Source organism: Glossina fuscipes, unplaced genomic scaffold (assembly GCF_014805625.2).
Source record: "Glossina fuscipes isolate IAEA_lab_2018 unplaced genomic scaffold, Yale_Gfus_2 112, whole genome shotgun sequence".
In the NCBI taxonomy this organism is placed as follows: Eukaryota; Metazoa; Arthropoda; class Insecta; order Diptera; family Glossinidae; genus Glossina; species Glossina fuscipes.
In genome coordinates, this window is record NW_023998455.1 from 7,606,303 (window position 1) to 7,627,028 (window position 20,726).

The 20,726-nt window shown below is 35.9% G+C and overlaps 1 protein-coding gene across 8 annotated transcripts; it reads right to left on the bottom strand.

The window, feature by feature from the left end:
- Window positions 1-509: 509 nt before the first annotated feature.
- Window positions 510-20,337, bottom strand: LOC119639636 (serine/threonine-protein kinase PAK 2). 8 transcript variants are annotated; one of them, XM_038037142.1, is made up of 9 exons: window positions 20,297-20,337; window positions 11,445-11,621; window positions 11,219-11,373; window positions 8,704-8,715; window positions 5,236-5,401; window positions 4,567-5,157; window positions 1,316-2,652; window positions 748-966; window positions 510-671 (listed from the first exon to the last, which is right to left on the bottom strand). In XM_038037142.1, the coding sequence occupies exons 2-9, from the start codon at window positions 11,581-11,583 to the stop codon at window positions 588-590; spliced, it is 2,703 nt and encodes a 900-aa protein (XP_037893070.1). In that variant the 5' UTR covers window positions 11,584-11,621; window positions 20,297-20,337; the 3' UTR covers window positions 510-587. The 8 variants fall into 8 exon arrangements, with proteins under 8 accessions (XP_037893070.1, XP_037893072.1, XP_037893073.1 ...); XM_038037144.1 differs by lacking the exon at window positions 20,297-20,337 and adding an exon at window positions 16,573-17,472; XM_038037145.1 differs by lacking the exon at window positions 20,297-20,337 and adding an exon at window positions 14,896-15,898.
- Window positions 20,338-20,726: the final 389 nt, after the last annotated feature.

Sequence of the window (20,726 nt, forward strand, 5' to 3'; positions counted from 1 at the left end):
GCTTAACGCCTTTTTACCTAGTTTTGTTATTGTTTTGTTTCGTTTCGTTTTTCTTTAATATTAATAATCATTCTTCTCATTTTACATATATATCATTTTATAACTATTTATATGTGTGTATGTGAGTGTGTGGCTTCCAAGTTCCTTTGTATTTTTCCGTTCTAACTTATTTTAATGTTTATTGTTTTTTATTTTTGTTTTTATTTATTTATTTTTTTTTTTCTCATAATTTCCACGATTCGGATTACTTTGTCTTATTTTCAGTATGAATACATATACATACATACATAACACTACTTTTTATATATATATGTATATACATATATATGTATATATATATATATTATTCACTGTAAATAGATCTATTATATATAACTGCATTATATTTATTGTTGCTTTCTTTTTTAAAGTTGTTTTTATACTTTTCGTTATTGTTTTCTTGTATTTCTTTTCCTTTTTTTTTTTTTTTTTATTTCTATATTTATATTAATATGATGGTTTTTTCTCCTTGCGTTTGTTGTTATTGTAATAGTGAAAAACAAGAATTAAGTAAAAAGTTTTAACATAAATCAATGTTGTTGCTTTAATCAGTTGCCCTTAGTGGCCTCCTTGGCAGCCATAATCAAAGGCGTTAAACTGGCCAAAGGTCGGGCCAATTTTAAAAATGGATGCTGTAAGATATTATTATTATTATTATTATTATAATCCATATGAGTGTTCCAGAAGTTACATTGGACTTCGCCTTACCTTAAGTAACTCCAATGCGCCGGCACGCCGATCCACATCGACTTCCAGGCATTGATCGAGAAAATCTTGAAATACTGGCGAAAGTTTTTCTTTTTCTTTAATTTCGGGTTTGCCATTTGTGGCAATGAGGTACAAGGCTTTTAAAGGATTCTCATTGAGATACGGCGGCTCACCTTCAACCATTTCAATGGCCATTATACCGAGAGACCATAAATCAACCTGAAATTTGTTAACCGTTTTTAATATATTTATCAACAATTTTTGCTTTGACGAAGAGTTGGAATTTCGTTGTCCACAGCTTTTATGGGTATGAACACGTTATTGTCATAAATTTAGGAAAGAAACAGCACTAGGGACCTTTACTATATGTCTTCCACTGTTCGGCTAAACATTGCGAGAACCAAAATTGGCTCTCCTCTAGTACTACACATGGTTGAGCGTATTTGCAGAATAGTTTATAAGCTACTCATAAGTTCTCGTTAAGAGGCCAAGGTCGGATCACAACTCAGTAATAGTCAGTAGATGTATGACTTTGGACAAAATTATAAGATTGGCAAGCTTGACTTACCTTAGGTCCGTATTGTTTTCGGGTGACTACTTCCGGGGCCATCCAATACGGCGTGCCAACCATAGTTGTGCGTTTCGATTGCTCTGGCGAGATCTGGGCACAGAAACCGAAATCAGTCAATTTTACGGAACCGTCTAAGCCCAATAGTATGTTATCACTTTTAATGTCACGATGTATAACCTGATTGGAGTGTAGAAACTCAAGAGCCTGCAATACTTCACGACACACAGCGGCTATTTGTCCCTCGTCCATACAAGTCTCAGTTACAACATCCGTTAGGGATCCACCTGGTAGATATTCCATAACTACCCATAGCTCTTCAGACACCAAATAACTGTCCAAATAATTGACGACATTTGGATGTTTATTCTCTCGCATTACCAAAATCTCATTAATTATCAGTTCCTTTTTGGGCTGTTGAGAGAGATTCATTTGTTTTATAGCCACTTCCATGCCAGTAGATGATTCAATGGCCGTATACACAGTGCCCGATGCGCCCTGACCGATTTTTTCCATTTTGGTATATTTACGATTCGGATCACCCACCGATACGATGGTACGTAGTTTCTCTAATATCTCTTCGTCGGACATTTTCTTCTTTTTCGTGGCGCCTGAACGTTGCTGAGTAGTTGGAGTATTGCTAGTGGCGGTAGCGGCAATATTAGCAACTGGGGCTGGAGTAACAGTAGCCGCTGCCGTATTAGTGCTTATCGCTCCGCCGCTAACTGTTGAAATGGCTGCCGCCACCGCAGTAGCCGTCAAATTGTTAGTGTTCGCGTCATGCACATATAAATCTGTAGAAGATGTGAACACATCCGCGTCAGCGTTAGCATCAACAAACGAGGCATCGGGTGTAGCCGGTGTGACAGTTGTTATAGGATCGCCAATTAAACCGGATGGTGCATTACCAATCGGTGTGGGCAATGGCGGTGTTGGCATTGTTATCGATTCGCCGCCAATCAAAGAGGAAGATGATGAAGGGCAATAGATGGGTGGCAATGGATGGCCGTCATGATACGAGGGAAACGATGAAAAGGAGGAAGCAGAAGAATCGTGATTAATCGTTGTTATTGTTGTTCTTGTAGTTGCGATTGCATTACAATCGATATATGGCAATTGAGAACTAATACTAGAACAATTCGTATTAACAGTCATATTGACTGCACAAGCATTAGTAGTGATAGTAGTCGTTAGTAATAATAGATTGTTAGTGGAGACATTCGGGTCTATGGTAGTAGTAGTAGTGGTATGTATGGTACTAGTAGTAGTGGTAGTAGCATAATGAGCAATACTCTGAAGTGTGGAAGCTGCTGCATCATCAGCTCCAGTTCCAGCTGCTGCATTTTATTATATTTTTATTTTTTTTTTTCGTTTTTTTTTTTTTGTATTATTTTTAGCAATAGTGGTTGTGATAGCGTTGTGTTAGTAGCAACAGTGTAAAAGTAATAATAATAATAATAACAACAACAATCGTGTTTTAAAAATGTGTTAATTAAAAATGTATAGAAATTTTCATATCATTAAAGCGTTTTTTTTTTTTTTTTTTTTTTTAAAGCATTTTTGATTTTCTAGCTGAGTGGGGCAGTAATGTGGACTTTTATTTCTTTAGTTCTTCACAACTGTATGAGTCTTATCAAGAATTAATTTAGTCACTTATGTAACTAAATGAAATCAGTGTTTTACCAATTATGAGCATGATCGAGTTTCTTCTTGCACTAATTGCCGGATAATAAAAAGGGGCTGACTCAATGAGTGTACTCTAGGAAGGTGAATGTAAAAGTGGGACCAATTTGCAATTTGCAATTAGTCGCCAATGTACATCTATCAGATGGATAAGATCAGAATAAGATAGGCTTTCAGAAGAAAGAACTCCATAAAGTCGAGCTTGTTCCATCACTATTTCCGATTATCGACTTTTAAAGTAAACTGTCAAAATTACATGTCATTTTGAAATCCAAGTCGACAAGTGAGGGGCTGGCGAAACAAAAATTCTTATTGAAAACTTTCACATTTGTCTGAACTCACGTTAGTTTTGTGTTTAAATTCAAATTTCTCTTGCTGCCCTACTCTGCTGGGGAGATGAACTATGCTTTGATAAGAAGCATAGATGTGCCGAAACTCTCACCTCCCAGCGGTGATCCCCGGGCAACGGCTTCGGCCGGCTAAGAAGAGTTTAAGGTTTTGGGCGACGAGTTTCTGATAGATGGTGGAGGGGTTGGCTGGAAGAAGAGCTCTTACTCAATAAGCTAGTTACTACCGAGTAAATATACTGAATGGGTTTTAAGTACAATGAAGGTAGTAATCTAGCGAGTGCATGGTAGAGTGCATTAGATTGTCTGCCATGTCCAGTGCAATACCCGAGACCTATATATCTTGAAGAAAAGTAGTTCATTGGTTTTAGCTACCAGGAAAGTATGGAGGATCCGAAGCAAGTACGGTTGTTTTTAACAAACGCCCAAAGTATGCCATAAGGCTTTGCAAAATAAACTGGGAGCCACGGGGGTCAGGAAGCTCGCCTCACTAAGCCACGTATGCCTGCGGGTATATGATGGACTTTGTTCTTAAGTCGTAACAAATAAATAAATTAATTATACTATTAATGTAAAAAGGAATTGACGGACGGCTTTCCCTTTGGCCGATTGAAAGAAAATGCTTGGTAAATTAACTTTGTTCTTAAGTCGTAACAAATAAATAAATTAATTACACTATTTATGCAAAAAGGAATTGACGGACGGCTTTCCCTTTGGCCGAATGAAAGAAAATGTCTGGTAAATTAATTAATACATGCAATGAACACATGTCACGGATGCCTGCGGGTAATGGTGGTAATTGATCAACAAGCACAGTGGAAGCCTTATGGCGGAAGCAGTCAGTTGATCAATTTGTGAGTCCTGACTGCTTGGGTGCGGCCCTTCGGGGAGTACTCGTGGTGGTTGTGGTTGGCGAGTTCCTAGCTAAAATGGAACAATTGAGTGCAGCTAGGCCTCGCCATTCACCAGAGTGGGGTTTATTGTTCCATACACAATAAACTATTCTGGACTCTGGTGCTGTTTAGGCCCCTACTCTGTGGGGATTGTCTAACTCGCCAGGGGGCGTAGTACGCTTAAAAGTGGTTTGGGCCACCGTGGGGTTAAGCCTTACAGGCAGGAACCCACGTTAAACCCTTGCCACAAATTCTGCCCTATTCTGCTATTGCTATTGCGATGGCCAATTTCGTTTTGCTCTATTTCGCTCATTTCGGGTGTACTCACTTGCATTGTTCTTATTTTTATCTAGCGTAGTTGTTGTGCCCGCCACAGTGCTGGCTGTTGTTTTGTATTGCGCTTGAGCAACATTGTTATGCTGTGGTGTTGTAGGTGTAGTTGCAGGTGCTGCAGTTGGTGGCGGCGGCTGTAATGGTGTTAAAGCTGATGCAGGCTGTTGAATATCTTCAATGGGTCGGGTGTATATCGATTTCGTACGTTCGGGACGTGATGCGATAGGTGGAGGCGGAGGCTGCGGAGTGCCGAGAATATCGTCCTCATTAGCTGATGAATGTTGCGAAGACGACGAAGCCGTATTGCCACCGAAATTATAAGAATGCGATTGACTAATCGTATTAATTGCGGTGACATGATGCTGCTGTCCGTGATGACCGTGTAAAGCAGGGGGATGATGATTGCCAAGACCGCCTGTTAACAAACTACTCGAGTTAGGTAGAGAGCCACTGTTGGCATTGGAACTAATAGCTAAACTGCCCAAATTAACTCCTATTAAGTTGCCGCCGCTATTCGAGCCGTGCAATTCGGAATCGGTAGGCGTACTACTTGGACTGCTGCTGCTTACACGACTCAATGAAGATCCTAAAAAAAAAAAAAGAAAAAATTGTTTCGTTAAAATGAATAAAATTCAATATGGAACTCTCTGATTGATATATTTACCCGAATGTGTAGTTATGGCATTTGTCATGTATTTTGAACTTGGCCTTTGCTTGGTTGTATTGTCAAACCACTTAAGCACATCTAGAACAGCTTGAGGATTTTTCTTTTGTTCTTGCTTGCTTATATTTGAATTCATAAGCAGACGCGCCCAGGCTTCCGGCATACCCTGCAATGACATTCAAAAAGACATATAAAAAAATTGATAATTAATGAACTATTATCCAGATTTGTATAATAAATTTATCGTTAACTTATTACGATTACATTATTTTTTTTTTCACTAAGGTCGTTTAGATAATCATAGACAAACACAAGAGCTAGATTTTTACTAGCTACGGAAGAAAACATGAATGACGGTGAATGAAGAAGATGAAGATGGTTGGGGAGAATTGTGCTTAAGCTGTTCAGAAATATTAACTAAGTTTAGTTCATTAATTAATATTCATAAACATGGAAGCGGCAGAAGGGCGTGGATGAAACTCTTTCCTCTTATTTAATAATATGTTTCCGTTTTATGGCAAACCAACATTCAATTCATGAATAAAAATCTGTCCAGGTTTCTCCAGCTCCTTCCTTTCCATTTAATTGTTTGTTTATGAATAATTGCATAAGCGGTTTTCTACAAGCACTACTACGTTGGTGAGGCAATCATGATTATTTTACCTCCTTACATTTTGCTATATGCGATTATGAAACTTTGACGTCTCTTCAACTCTTCAACAATTTCATTTTTAAAGAACACAGATTTTCCGCTGAATCTTGTGTTCCTTCCAAGTAAGTGAATTAACCAATTAATGAATTGTTTATACCCTACAAACTTCCATATTACATGCACTCGCTAATTAACGCCTTTTAATCTTAATATTTTATTTAATGAATGCAAATATATTTTCTTCGTTTGGAGATTTAATTACTCATATGTGCTTTCTTCAAGTTTCTTTTGAAACTAAAATTGTATCGGCTTTCATTTCATGTGGTATGCTATTTTCTTCCTTCTACTTGTAACATCTGGATATCTATATATTGAAAATTTTGAAAGGCATGCGTGTCTTCAAGATGCTCTTGACTTTATTGTAAACCGTTTTGCATATCTCCCGAGATTACACAGGAAAATTTATTTCGTCAAGGGGCAAGAGGAAGAACTCATATACCAAAAAAAATTTTCAAAATCGCTGACAGTCAATTGATTGCAATTATGCCAAAGCTGTCGAACCTTGGTTATTTCCCTTTTTAGATAACCATAGTCTGCATTGATCTAGAAACTCGCAATCAGGTTCGCTTATACGCTAGGCTTGCAAACGAAAGGATACACATTCGATAGGTATATAAAATTCGTTTCACGGCTTCTCAGGTCTCTTGCTCTCCTTCCGCAGATAATTGAAGCAAACATTTCTTCAAACATACTTCATTAAATATTTTATTGCCATTCAAATAGGAGTAGACGTAAGCTTTAGTAATAAGCATTGATTGGCAAGCTATTATCTGCATTCGCAGGAAATACATTATCATTTTTTATTGAACATAAGCATAAGTAATTAGTACAAGCTTAGCTTCTTCCACCTCACTTTAATGCTTCTATGGCGAAAACGAATCGAGATACACAAAAACTAGTGGATATGCGCTTATTTTATGAAATATTAATGATTAGCTATTATTACAAGACTAATTAAAGTTGATATTATACGGTCAAGCGAGCCGCGGAGGTGTCCAAGCGTTCTTTTATATAATTGACAACGTTGCTCTCTCTTGCTCTCACTCTTAAATTTTCGATAACGCGCATGTAAAGTGTGCTATTTTTCGATAAAATTCAACTTTACTTGAAATATAACCGCTACGAAGCTTGATCGCCGAACTATACTTCGTTATTGTCTACCGTCTCGTAGTGCAAACTTGCCGGTTTGGAAGTGAAATAGCCATCGACCTAATTTCATGCATCTTTCATTTCTATGAACGGCTGAGCCGCTATGTGAATAAGTGATACCCGGAAGGGGTCAGATCCGGAGAGTATAATAGGTGCGGTAAAATTTCGCAAACTAAGATGAAAATTATGGTTATATTGGTTCTTTCTGTGGCCAACGGAAAGACGAACGCGAATTTTCATTGAAAAACTGTTGCTGTTGCGTAGCTTACTGCATTTTCATTCCAAAGCCAATTTAATCATTTCCGTAACTTCGGCTTCAATTTTTCTTCTAAGTTAACCCAATTAAAAATTCTGAAAAGGAAACAACTTGTGAACAATTAAGAATTCCATTGATCAAATACCGATAAGAGAGGCCCCCTTATTAGGGGATTGTCTCTCCCCCTGAGGGGTGATCACTCAACTTAATTAAGTGCCTATGCTTGTAGGCAACCCGTTTGATTAAGGCATCAAGCCAGTTGCGGACGTTACACCCCTCAGAGCGATCTGTTCAAATACTGGTATCTACGTCATCTATATCTGAAAATGAACACATCAGTTACGTCTTAGAAAGCAATCAATTTGAGCGGAAGAAATTTATGGGCACAGCTAATAATAACCAGCATCGTTATGTGACCAATCGTTGTCATCTATACGTCAACCCTTAAACCACGTAGCCAGGAATGCTTCCGCGTTCGACTAAAACTCTTTCAATTATTGTGGTGGCCACATCTGCCGCGGAGAAATGTTGGGGGAAAATCGCTCAGAGCAAATACTCTATTAGCACTCGCTTCAACAGACAGAAATTATCTGGATTGAATTTCATGCCTTTTGTTTATATTCAAGAAATTTCTTTCTTTCCCAAGCTAAGCCAATATCTGAACTAATTCAATGAAATAAATACAATCCCTTCGTTTCGCGAAATCAAACTATACGAATGAGTTGATTTTTAGACTACATTTCGAGGCCCTTTATTCCCCGCCTACTTAGGGAGAAGGGCTTTGAGTAAAAATGAAAACAAAATCGATATTTCCTGGTGGTGAGTTTGTTCAGCAAAGCCTTAAATGCTATGCTTACCCTATTTAACATCTTTTCGTTAGCATACCTTTGTCATGATGAGTGTTTATTAAAGTACTTTGTCAAATGACGTGGAAAGGTCTTTAGATTTTTCTAATTTGAAATAATCCTCTTCTGTCATAGCCTACTCTTTTTCGGATATTGGTTGTCAGAATTTTTATTAGCTTAATATTTAAATGGTTTAATGGCAAACTGAATAAATTCGAAACGGAACAGAAAGGAAAGGAAAAAAAAGCCATATAAGCCAAAGTCAACTAATTCAAGTTGCTATACATTATTACCAATTTAATTAAGGATTGAGATATAAATAAATCAACAGCAAAATAGGATGAGTAGCGTTTAAAAGTTGGGTTTATTTTTTCTCTACTGTGTAAATCCGAAATGATTTTTATCTGTGCATGAGTGTCTGGTTCGTGTGTGAGGCGAGGGTATGAATTGCGAATGCGAATGCGAAAGAGTTCTTTGAGTTTGAGAAGGAGAACTAAAATACTTACTTTCATTGGCAGCTTGGAATGAAAGTAGAAAAGAAGACGAAAAATAAAAGGGAAAAAACATTTTTTTTTTTTTTTTCAAATAATATACAAAAAAAACAACAAAAAAAAAAATCCTTTGTTTTTTTTTTTTTTTTTTTTTTTTTGCTTGTTTTTTTAGGTTTTTAGTTTTTGTTGCTGATTATATTTGTATTTTTGTATTCGATATGCCAGCAACAAAACAATTGAAAATTGTTGCAGCATTTTTTTTTTTTTTGTTCTTGCAGACAATAAATATGCAAATGAGCCATAAAAAGCATATAAAATGCGTACATATATATATATGTATGTAAATGCGCATACATATATATGTAGGTGTCTGTATATATAAAAAAAGAAAAAAAAAAACGAGAAATAAAGAAGAAATTAAAAGTCAGCTCAACGCTTTATGAAATTTAATGTAAATGGGCGTAAATTATTTACTACTTCCAGCACGGTAGAGTAGCAACCGAACTTGGAGGAATTATTTCCATAAAATGGCACTTGATACACTTTCTGGGTTAATCGAGCGCCAGCACCTGCTCATGTCTTCGTTACAAGTTTGGGTAAAACTAATAGCAATATTTCGGGTCTGTAAGCTCTTTTAGCAGAAAAAGCTGTAATCAATGTAATCAGGAACAAGTCAACCGAAAGGACTTATTTTTTTTTTTTTTTTTTATTAATCGCTCAGGTGATGTCCTCTGGTGACGGCCAGCAAGAAGAAGAAAACAAAAGGGGTAGGGAAACGAGCTGCTTTAACGGACTGAGATTCGAAGTGCGACAGTGGTGATTATCTCTCCGTTTATTCATGTCGGAATAAGAATCAAATGATAATTGAATTGTGTTTATTAGCTTCCCAGAATCTACACCAAATATAATATATCGCATTTCTTCATTCTCTATACATAACACATTTGAATTCGTGGCAAGGAACGTTCTTGCAGCAGGCGTCCTTTTAATACGTTTCTCGAGCAGCTCTAATTTGCGTGGGCACTTGCGGAATATCAAAGATTTCCATTTTATTAAAAGTTAGGAGCGAGTAGCATTGCCGACTCCAAATGCTTTCATTCTGAACTTTCAACGAGTTTAGTTTCTGGAATATTGAATAAAATACATTGAAATATTTAACCTGCTCTGAGGTCCCAGTGCGGTTCGGAGTGTTCGACATAACGGAGACATTTTTAAGAATTGTGATCTATTCATACTCCCCACCAAAAGAATGGGGGCATGTTCATTTTGTCACAGCGTTTACCATATCCGAAAGGAAGTCCTAGCCTACGTATATCATCCATACTATATCACTATCTAATTAGTCATCGCCGTTCAATCGAAAATATCGGCTTCCATTTTCGCAAAGAATTTGCCAGTTCTTATAGGTAGGTCGGTATTGAAAGAGGATTAGATTCCTGTTAAAAGCAAAACCATTGTGGTTTTCCTCGCCACTCGTAAAGTACAACAGATAAAGTGACGAAAATGTGCAAATAGATTTTATAAGTCGTGCTACAGTCTCTGTGCAAAAATGGAAAAAAATCTGCCATGGCCACCAAGTAAATAGTTTTTCTTTTTAAAGATAACGGAAGAGGATGCAATGGATTTCGTGACTTCTTATTTAGGTTTGGTGTTGAACGTTTCCACAAACGGCAGACAGACAGCGCAATAAATCCAAACCCCGAAACTTTAACCGATCTGGAACGAGTCTCAGCGCTTCGATTGCTCCAATGCAAAATCCCAAATGGGCTAGATTTAGATACTTTTGCAAATTCTCACCAATTTAATGGCACAGGGGGCACTACCTTACCAAGAAGGCATGTGTAGGTTCTAATCCCAATAATCTCCATGTAAATAATAAATAGACAACTTTTTAATATGCAACTGACAAGTGTTAAGTGTTAAGTGTTAAGTTATTTGCTCACTATATGAACAACTAGTGACTGATTTATTAAAAATATTTACACTTGCAATAAAATGCATGTGTCTTCAGTTTATCATCTCATTCTTTATGTCCATTTTAATTCCTCTTCCGTGTTTTACTTTTTTGTTTACCTCCATTGTATTATATTTTCCCAACGAATGAAAACGTTTTGAATGAAATTTTGCAGGAAAGCTTGCTCCAAACCAAGCGACTAATGAAAAGACACTAGAACTAAACATATGTGGGCAAAGAAATTGTCAACAATTAACCGCAACCTTAACAGACTTGCATATAATGAGCTTTAATCTGATAACGAGATATAGCCGTTGTTGTTGGCTTTCTATGAGTGATAACAGTTACGGTAAATGAAGTAGAAGAGAAACAAAAAAAAAAAAAAAAAAAAAAAAAAAAAAAAAAAATAATAAAGAAATGAAAAAGAAAAGAAGAAAACATCGGAGAAGGATGAAGAGAAAACATTTCTTCATTTCACAGCAAAAGTCGCTCTTTCAAAAGGCATTCGTTTAAAAATGTTCTTAATAAAATAAAATTATCAAAAAAAAAAAAGGTTTTTTATTTAACATAACTTACCGTAAATTCGCCGGTAACAGCATCGAAGCCCACGTGCACGGTATGCTCGAAATTTGTAGGATACGATATATTAGGTTTGGAATCTTGATGTGAAGGCTTGGAACCTTTAATCTTATTTTTTAAAGTCTTTTTCTTGCGATCGGGATCGTCGGGTTCTAAACGAATTAAAAAAATTTACATTTAATTCAGAAATGATTCTGAACAGTTATAGCGACAATGAATAAACCTTTCGGTAGAGGTTTCATATCCACAGCAGGCGCATCGCCGGAGGCACCACCTGTAATGCCCCCGCCTACGCGGTCACCGCCTCTATTGCTTGTCAAACGAACAGGTGGAGCTGGAGGTTTGTCTTCCTCGCTGGACATACTTAGCACTGCACTTTTTCAGATTTAATGAAAAGGACCTGGAATAGTAAATTTTTTTTATACATTGACCGGTAAGCTATTGCTTTCTAACAGTGTGCATATATGTTCTTTTTTATACTTTTACGCACAACAATCGTCACTGCTCGCGTTCATTTATTTATTTTTAAGTTTTTCTCTTTTACTTGTTTCATAAGTAGCTTTGCCCTTGAAAAATAAAACATTTGAAGTGATTAAAGTGTAAATGCTGTTAAATGGATTCAAAGGAACTGGTTATTACTATTATATCTGGAATTAACCATAGCTTAAGAAATGTACGATTTTAAGATCATTTCTCATATAAATTTATTTAATATATATATAGAACCTAAGCCATATAAACAGATATTGCAAAACTTTTTGAATATACGACTTGTAATCAAATAAAATATAAAGATAAATACTCCGCCAAAACTTATTTATAAACCACTTTTTCAAATGAGCCGTTATATGAGAATAGCTTGAACAAAAACACATAAGTGGAGTAAATTTTTATCAAAATGTCTGAGAGGTTGCTGTAAGTTGAACACAAGAAAACAGCACGGCCAGACGGACAGACAACCTTAGATGGAATTAGAAAGTGATTCTGAATCAATCGGCTTAATACAAGGTGGGTCTATCTCTCAAGTCCGTCTGGGGGCATCGCACAAACTTAATACATTCTTGCAATACAATCGGTGTAGGGTATATAAAAAAAATATAATTTTTATTTGCTTCCTCTTTACTTATATGTTGTCTAAGTTTACTTATCTAAGTAAAACGTGTGTTGCGTTTCTATTATCTTATCTATTACAGAACGATCGTATTCGACCGAATAAGACCAATTTTGTAACTCCCATAAATAAAACTTCTCTGAAGTATATCTGAAGCATATACATACTCTTCGGGAAAGTTTCAAAATACCAAAACTAACCGATTGAATATTGAGTCTAATACTCTTAAAGAGATTTCAGGTGTACAATCCGAATACGGACTCGCCACGGACCACTTACGTGGAAACTAATTGAAACAAAGGAATAAATTGCGGATGAGTTGACGTATGTTTAAATCGAATCCCAATTAGTTTTCTTCTATTCTGGAATGTGCCTGTGATAAGAATTCCGTCCATCTCTCAACTTTGAATTAAAAAATTCAAGTTTATCTCTATTGCGCTATTTACAAAACACAGCGCACCGTCTCATTTGGAAATTTGCACTGACAGGGTCCCCATTAGAAATATTCTTTTTCATGATTATTTTAGGCTTCTCTAGCAAATTCGCATGCGATCGATCCTTCTGTCGAAAGTTTTAAATGCCCAGACGTAACTTGTATTCCGATATACACTTAAGAGGTCTCGACAGATACGTATCCTTCACTTTAACAATCGATTCGTAATCACTTTCTGAACACATTTACATCTATCTGTCTCTCCGCCTGTCCCACTGAACCGTATCGATCTGTCACACGGGTCGTAACTTTCAAAGTATTGCGATGAAGTTGGGTCTGAAACATCGTGAAAATCATATTTTGATTCATTAAATGAATACGGGATGTTTGTGTGGAATGAACGGATAATTCTTTTATAGTATGTCCCTTGTAGTCGTTTTTGCGGCGCTGTAAGGTATCGTTTTAAATATTTTATGATGAAAATTGAGAAAGACAAGAATAGTTGTTTGGAATATAAACGTGACTCTCTAAATTCAGCCCACTTCTGCCTCTTATATCAGTGATCCCTTCAAAATTAATTTAGACTAATATTTGATCGGATAAGGTAGGGTATTTAATGGTCTAGCTTGCCTGACATTTGGTCAGTTTTGCAATTTTCACATATCACTGATATAACACAATGTTGATAACAATCATTGTTTAGGCGACTATATTATATTACAAATATTTATATGTATATATATACATGTGCTTCTGTCTACGCAAGCATACGGAGTGTACACGAACAGCAAACACAAAAAAAAAAAAAAAAAACGAAAAATGTTTCCGTGAAGCCAGCTTCTAGATACCCATCATTTTAAATCAATGCATCGGGATTACCCCACTCTTTTGTATACTTGATTGATTGGAAATCTTTCTACAATCATCCGTCGATGTATTACGGAAGTTCTTTTCGTTCCGGTTAAAACAAGTTTCAACAAGTACGCGAGTATCCATTTGAGGCAGATTTTTAAACTCCCTCTGAGCTGACCTCAACAGTTGAACTGAAGCGAAGATTATTCACGTTAGTAGTAAGCGAGATGCGATCTTGTACTCACGGCTGCTATGGATAAAGCTCGTTTGGGCCACTGTGTTTTGTGCGAATTTCAACAAAGAAGAAATGTCGGGAATTTTATTGAAAGCGAGCGGTGAAGGCATAGTTTCTAATAGGATAAGCAGAAGATGGCTCGAGAAACTTCAAATAGATGATTTCGATCTTTCTGACAAGCCTCGCTCTGGCCGATACTGCCAAGATCATCTCAGAGCAAAATGCTGCTTCGATAACTTTTGGAGATTGTGGAAAAGCTTGATTCAACCTGTTAACCCATTTCGGGCCATATTCGGTTAACTAGCTTTTTTTTTTGGTCGAATATCCATTGAAGACTACAAGTGACATGGCGGATCACTGTGTTTTTTTTTCAATCAAGATTCTCGTAATGCAATCAAATATGTGTCCTAGAAGTTGCAAACGCTAGCATAAAGCTTGTATGCTTCTATTCCTCAATCACGATTATGAAAACGTATAAAAAAGTGAAACAAGATCATATAAGTTAAATAACTTGTAGACTGGAAAACTGAGATCAAAAGAGTGCACAGCGAAGAGCGAGAGATCCATTACCCCATACCTCATATAAATGATGATAAATAAATATAAATGTATTTATAAATATGTAAGCATATGAATCGATGAATAATGAAACAAATAAAGATAAGAATAATTATACCGGAGTATAATAAAATACAAATATATATATATATATTTATTTGATACTAAGTTTGTGAAGAAAGAAAAAAAATTGAATAGCATTCGAATTTTAGTGAGTGACGGACACAATGATTCCTGCGACAAGTATATTAAGCTATAATTTCGGTTTCGCTTTGTTTTTGGCGAGAAATGAAATTGGTTTTGTTCATCCTTTTTTTTCTGTTTGTTTTTGTTTTTTTCCATTTCTTTTAGATTAATTTTAATATTTTTGCTTTGTGCATACGGACGTTATATAGAGATTATATACATGTATAAATGCTATTCACTTATATGTACGTATATATGTATGTATGTATGTATGTATATATAATTCAAAATATTTTTACATTCACATCCTTGTAAAACCACCATCGCACCATTACTAACATAACCATTTATATAATAACGTTCAATGACATCTTGCAATGCTCGATGATTCATAGTTTTGTGTACGGAAAACACAACAACGCAACAACTACAATGCACACAATTACAACAATGTTATAGCTACTGCGTTTAAATAGTGAAATTCACATAAGCACGCTCTCCCATATGTACGTACGTGTACGTGTGTGACAAGCGTTATGAAAACGTTGGGGTGGTTAAGCCCGGGCCCCCAAAACGAACAGGAAAGAGTAAAAATAGTTTCTTAGTTGCGACGCGTAAGAAGATATTATATAACTGCATTTAAGCAACTGCCGTATTTACTATAAGCGAATCTTCGAACAAAAGGTCTGCTTTTATAATCGTTGCTCAGACGTACGACTATCGCTTTCTTTAAAATGTCTGTTTTCCGTCCGTTTCATCTGGTTTTTAGAACACTTTTTTGTTATTTCCTAACGCGCACTTTCTCCAGTCATGCATTTAGGAAAAGTTTTTAACCTCAGAACAAAGTGTGTTAAGAGTAAACACTCAACATTTCCTAAAGACGAACCAAAAATAGCTAATCATTCGCAATGACCATATATGAGAAACAAGAAGATGGAATGAAGAAGTGATCAAGAATGATGACAAATGTTTTTAAAGTATGAGCGCAAATTTTTAAAACATCTTTCCTTAAAAGAAAAACCGCTTTTTTGGAAATCGAATTATAACAATAAATCAATTTGATCCAAATATGTTCACCACAAGTGGACATTTCCAAAATATGTTCGCATAGGAGCATATGGAGAAGCAGGTCGGAATAGATGGCCTTTTTTTTTTTTAAATCGGTCAACTTGCAGAAGGATGGACAAGTATAGTTGAAATTGATGTTTCATCAAAGCTAGTGCGCTGAATATGTTTCTAATGAAGGCGCATATGGATGAGAGCAATAAGAGTAAGTGGTAACTTTTTTTTTTTTAAATGCAACAACATAGAGAAGGGAAGACGGACATAATTGAAATTCACCTTTGCTCAAATCAAGCGCGCTGTAGCAGCATACAGAGGAGCAAGTAGAAATGGTTACCAATTTTTCCTTTAAAAAATTTGCATAGCTAACAGAAGAAAGGACGGAAATGTTTGAAATTCATGTTTGCTCACACGCAGCGTGCTAATGCAATATATTCGCAAAGGTGTATATAGAAGAGAGTAAATAGGAGTAAGTGGCGACTTTTTTCTTTACAATTGCAACAATTTGCAGAAGGAAGGACGGACGGAAGATGAAGTTCATATTTGTTCAAACCAAGTGCACTGTAGGAGTATATGCAGCAGCAATTTGTAGATTTTGTTCCAGTGCAGCGTACTGCAAGACCACATAGAGAAGTAGGTGTAGGGAATAAGCAGCAACTTTTCTTTTAAAAAAACGGCCAACTTACAGAAGCAAGGGCGAACATAGTTGAAATTCATATTTGTTCATATCCGGGGTGCAGATTATATTTCTAAGGAACCCGCACGGATAAGAGTGTCGGCTTCGAGGCGAATTCGATCACATATGTTCACAACCTTTCGTTATGCGATCATTATAACTTTCTTTCATTAAATCTCACGTGCGGAACAGTTTACTTTGGTCGTAGCTAAGCCGAGTGCTGAGTTGTAATACTTACGGATTGGACGTGCACCCACTATGCTACGACCACTGCTTTCCCTTCCGTCGCTCCTTTCTCACCGTCTACGTGTTACTTGAGCAGAAGCCATTGTATGACGTCACATTAAAAGCGTGGTTTTTATAAGTGTTTGTGTACGACATATTCCATCGTTCATTTATACGTTATTGATCGTACTTCTCTTAACCTTTGCGGCGTTTCGCGACGGCGGACAATGAGTGACTGCCGTACATATACGTCACTCGTGCCAAAGGGGTTAACTATAGCATGCATTTTGCAGGGAATTCATAATTAGTGCCAGCCATTACACGCAGTTCTTGATGAAGATAGGCTTTGCCAAATTTTCGCAACTATAAAAGTGTCCCTATGACACACGGCGAAAAAAGATGGTGATGTTGTCCTTGAATCTCACGCTAAGTGAGAACAACACCTTATTACGGTGAAGATTATGAAAGGGATTGTGTTATGCACTAAGCAAACCTAGGCCGCCTCTGACTACCAACATACACACACATTCCTATATGGAGACCTTGTAGGAAAGGGAAAACGAAACTGAAATGAAATAACACGAGTGAATACCCTTCGCTTAAGTGACAAAATGGTTTAAATTGAAAAGTTTTATGCAAAGAAGCAGAGACTGCAATGCCAAAGGTCTTTTTTTATGGAAATAAAATGTACGAATCTCTTTAATAAGAACCCTGCGCGCTTCAGTCGATAAGCAACGCACATTACACAAACTCATGGCTCACATGATTAAGTGGCTTTTTAGAGGATGTACTCTAACAATGGCTATGACTTCTTTAGCAAATATTTCCAAAAGTATTTTATTTTGTTTATTTAGTGATAGATGATGGCTTTTTTTCTTTTGGCAACGACTGTTTTATGGATGATGACTCAAAGACGGTAGTCACTGTTTTATTTTTTTTTTTTAATTAAATCCAAATACGCGAAAGGGAAGACCTTTTATGGGGAAGAAGAGAGAAAAAAAAAATGAATTAAATTCAAACGATAGGCTATCATTTCGCCTATTAAAATAATCGGTTGAAGCATAAAAGACAACTTATTTACTCGGATGTTATTGCCATGATTTTCTTAGTAATAAACACGATAGCAATAATAATAATAAATTGGTGAAATTAATACCTGATAGTAAAATGAAACCATAGCAAGTGTTTTAGCTTTTAGTTTTGTAGAGATGAAAAAAGAGGTGTTTACAAAACACAAACATAGATAAACATGTGATGATCATAAGGATGAAATGACGATGATACCTGCTCAAGTGGCCAAAACAGAAGTAAATAGACGTATACGCACGCGAATCTCATACTTATACGCACATATTTGCACACACATTGATATGCACTCGTACGTAAAGAGGCAATCATGTCTTATAATGGAAATGCATGATACTAGTCGAAGGAATTAAACAAGTAAACAACAAGACAAAAAAATGCACCAACATGTCTTTCCAAGCACGCACAGTCACACATAGCAAGCAAGGTACGTTACGTTATATAGCTAAGTATGTGAATGCATGTACCTACATATGTACACGTTACAATGTTTGTGGCATATTAAGAAGGCAATCAAGCAAAATATAACACGGTACTTATGCATTAAGTGGTTATTTTAAGAAAATGGAAAAAATAAAAAAAAATAAAAAACATAAGTAAATGAAGAGATTGCTGTTTGCACGTGGGGAAGGGGGCCAAGAAAGACAACTACGGTACCACAACGGACGGTAGGGCGGACAAACAAGCAGGCAGGCAGGCAAGCAAGCAAATAGACAGACAGATACAACGTCGGCAAAGAGGTGTCTATTTTGGATTTATGCTACTACTGTTTGTTGTGTGTTTAATTTGTGCTGTTTAAGGCAAAAGGAAAAATAATGCAAGCAGCTAAGCGCGGCACGGCACAGCAGAAAACTTTGAAAAAATAAACAAGTTGAAAACAATTAGAATATACGTATATAAAAATAGGTAAAGTATAAAAAACAATAATAACTGCGGCAACAGTGGAAATATTATATGCATGTACTTATTCAATTGAAAATAAAAAAGTATATATGAAAACGTTTTTTGAAAGACTGTCATTCAGCAAGGCAAACAGATAGACGGACGGACAAATGAAAAGCACAAAATGTATGCAAACCATGCGAATGTGTGTTTAGTTGAAAAGAATTGTATAAGACAGAAAAGGGAGATAAACAGACAGACATACAGACATACTGGCGGATGCAATGAATTGAAAACATCAAAAGATAAAATATATATGTGCATGGTGACTACTCCTTTTTTCTTTTTTGGTTTTTTTTTGTTTCTACTCTCGCTCGCTGAAAGAAATGCATGGCAAATCAACGGCAAGAACAAAACGATAGTCTTACAGGGTATTGCACTGACAAACGAAATTTTGTATATAGATTCCTTTTGAATCGGAAATTGAAACTAGTGCAAATCTCATAAGGTATGCGTAGTGAAAATAGATAATGATAAGGAGCCAAGGGGTTAAAAGATTGCATACAATTTCAAAGCTCATTTAGAATCTCCTATAACTTCTGCAATCTATGATTACTGATAGCGGATTTGACCAACAGTTAAAAGTCTTTCAATAATTGATTAAAACCTTAATACAATTTTTTGATGTAAAAATTCTGGTCAATACCAGAACCCGCTAGTGGACTGTAAGCCTTGTTGAATTTTTAATGAATGCCAACTCATTTCAAAAGCAATTTCATCGATATAGTAGCCCTTCCACAGTCTTTTAAACATTAGTCACCATAACGGTTTAAACTGACTTCTTATTGACACCACTAACCAGGTAATACACCTCACCATTTTCATTGAAGAACTCCTCAGTTACATTCGACATGGATGATTTTTAAAAAATTTTTTTGCTCTTTATACATTTACCCCTTTTGGCTTGCTTCCAACGATAACGCCACTGTAATGTAGGGGCACATAGAAGGCATTGCGACGTGTGTGTGGCTGGTGTGTGCTAGTTATGAAAGAATAATCGCTGTATGTTTTACAAGCTTTTGTTGTCTATGTCATGGTGCTGCTGATACCGGAACTTAACACTAACAGACAGACGCTTGGACGGATGTGGAGAAACCTATAAAAGGCACACGTTATTAAAAGACATTTAAGACAATTTGATAGCTCTACGTCAACAAAGAGCACGTATCAGCAATGCACACACAAATGCAACAAAACATTTCAAAATTCACAACAACAGCTATTGGAAGGAAATGTGACAATTATTATTATATGCGTGAGTGGGTGGGGAATTTTTTTTTCGCTTCTTAACTACAAAACCAAATATGGATTAAAATATTTAAAACAAAATCCCTAATTAAATGTTTTTTTTTTTTTTACTATTGCAAAGATTTGACTGCTTTTGCTAAAGAGTAGGGAAAAATCAATCAGCAAAAACTGCTGACACAACAGTTCCTTTTACATGATACTTCAACGGTTTAAGTTCAAAACGGTAAAGACGACAATTGGATTAAATTAAATTTGGATCAATTGTATATTTATATTTAAAGTCATCTTTCATAAACAATAAAAAAAGATCCAGCTGTGTGTTCTTTTTTCTCTATCTTGCACACTCTCCTCTTATACGCCTTCTCCACGTACAAGAAAAGCCGATGAATGAAATGCAATTCTCATTTCTTGGAGAAAATTTTAACGCAACCTTTTCACATCTACACACTTTAAATATTCACCTTTTTATTAGCAATTTCTTGAGTTTTTATATATAATTTTTACAATTTTCGTTATTTTATTTAATTAATTTCTCTTCCAAACAAATTTCTTAATCCGTGTAGTTTTTTTTCTTTCCTTTACTCCAATGGCGTTTACTTTGCCAAGTTGTTGTATTTGTTATTTTTTAATAAATCCTTTTCTATTTTTTTTTATAAAACATCGTTCTGCTAAAACTTTTCATAATACTTTATTAATACTTCACGACCATTTGTTTATAAATGTCATCTTTTACCAATAAATTTCTACATTATTCACTTGATAAAAAAAAATTCTTTTTGCTTCTTGTTTAACTAAAAATTCCGTATTGGAAAAAAAGTGCAGCCATTATTCTTGGCTTGCTTCTTCTTCTTCTTATACAATTCACAATTCATTGACAGTCCGGCTAATCAG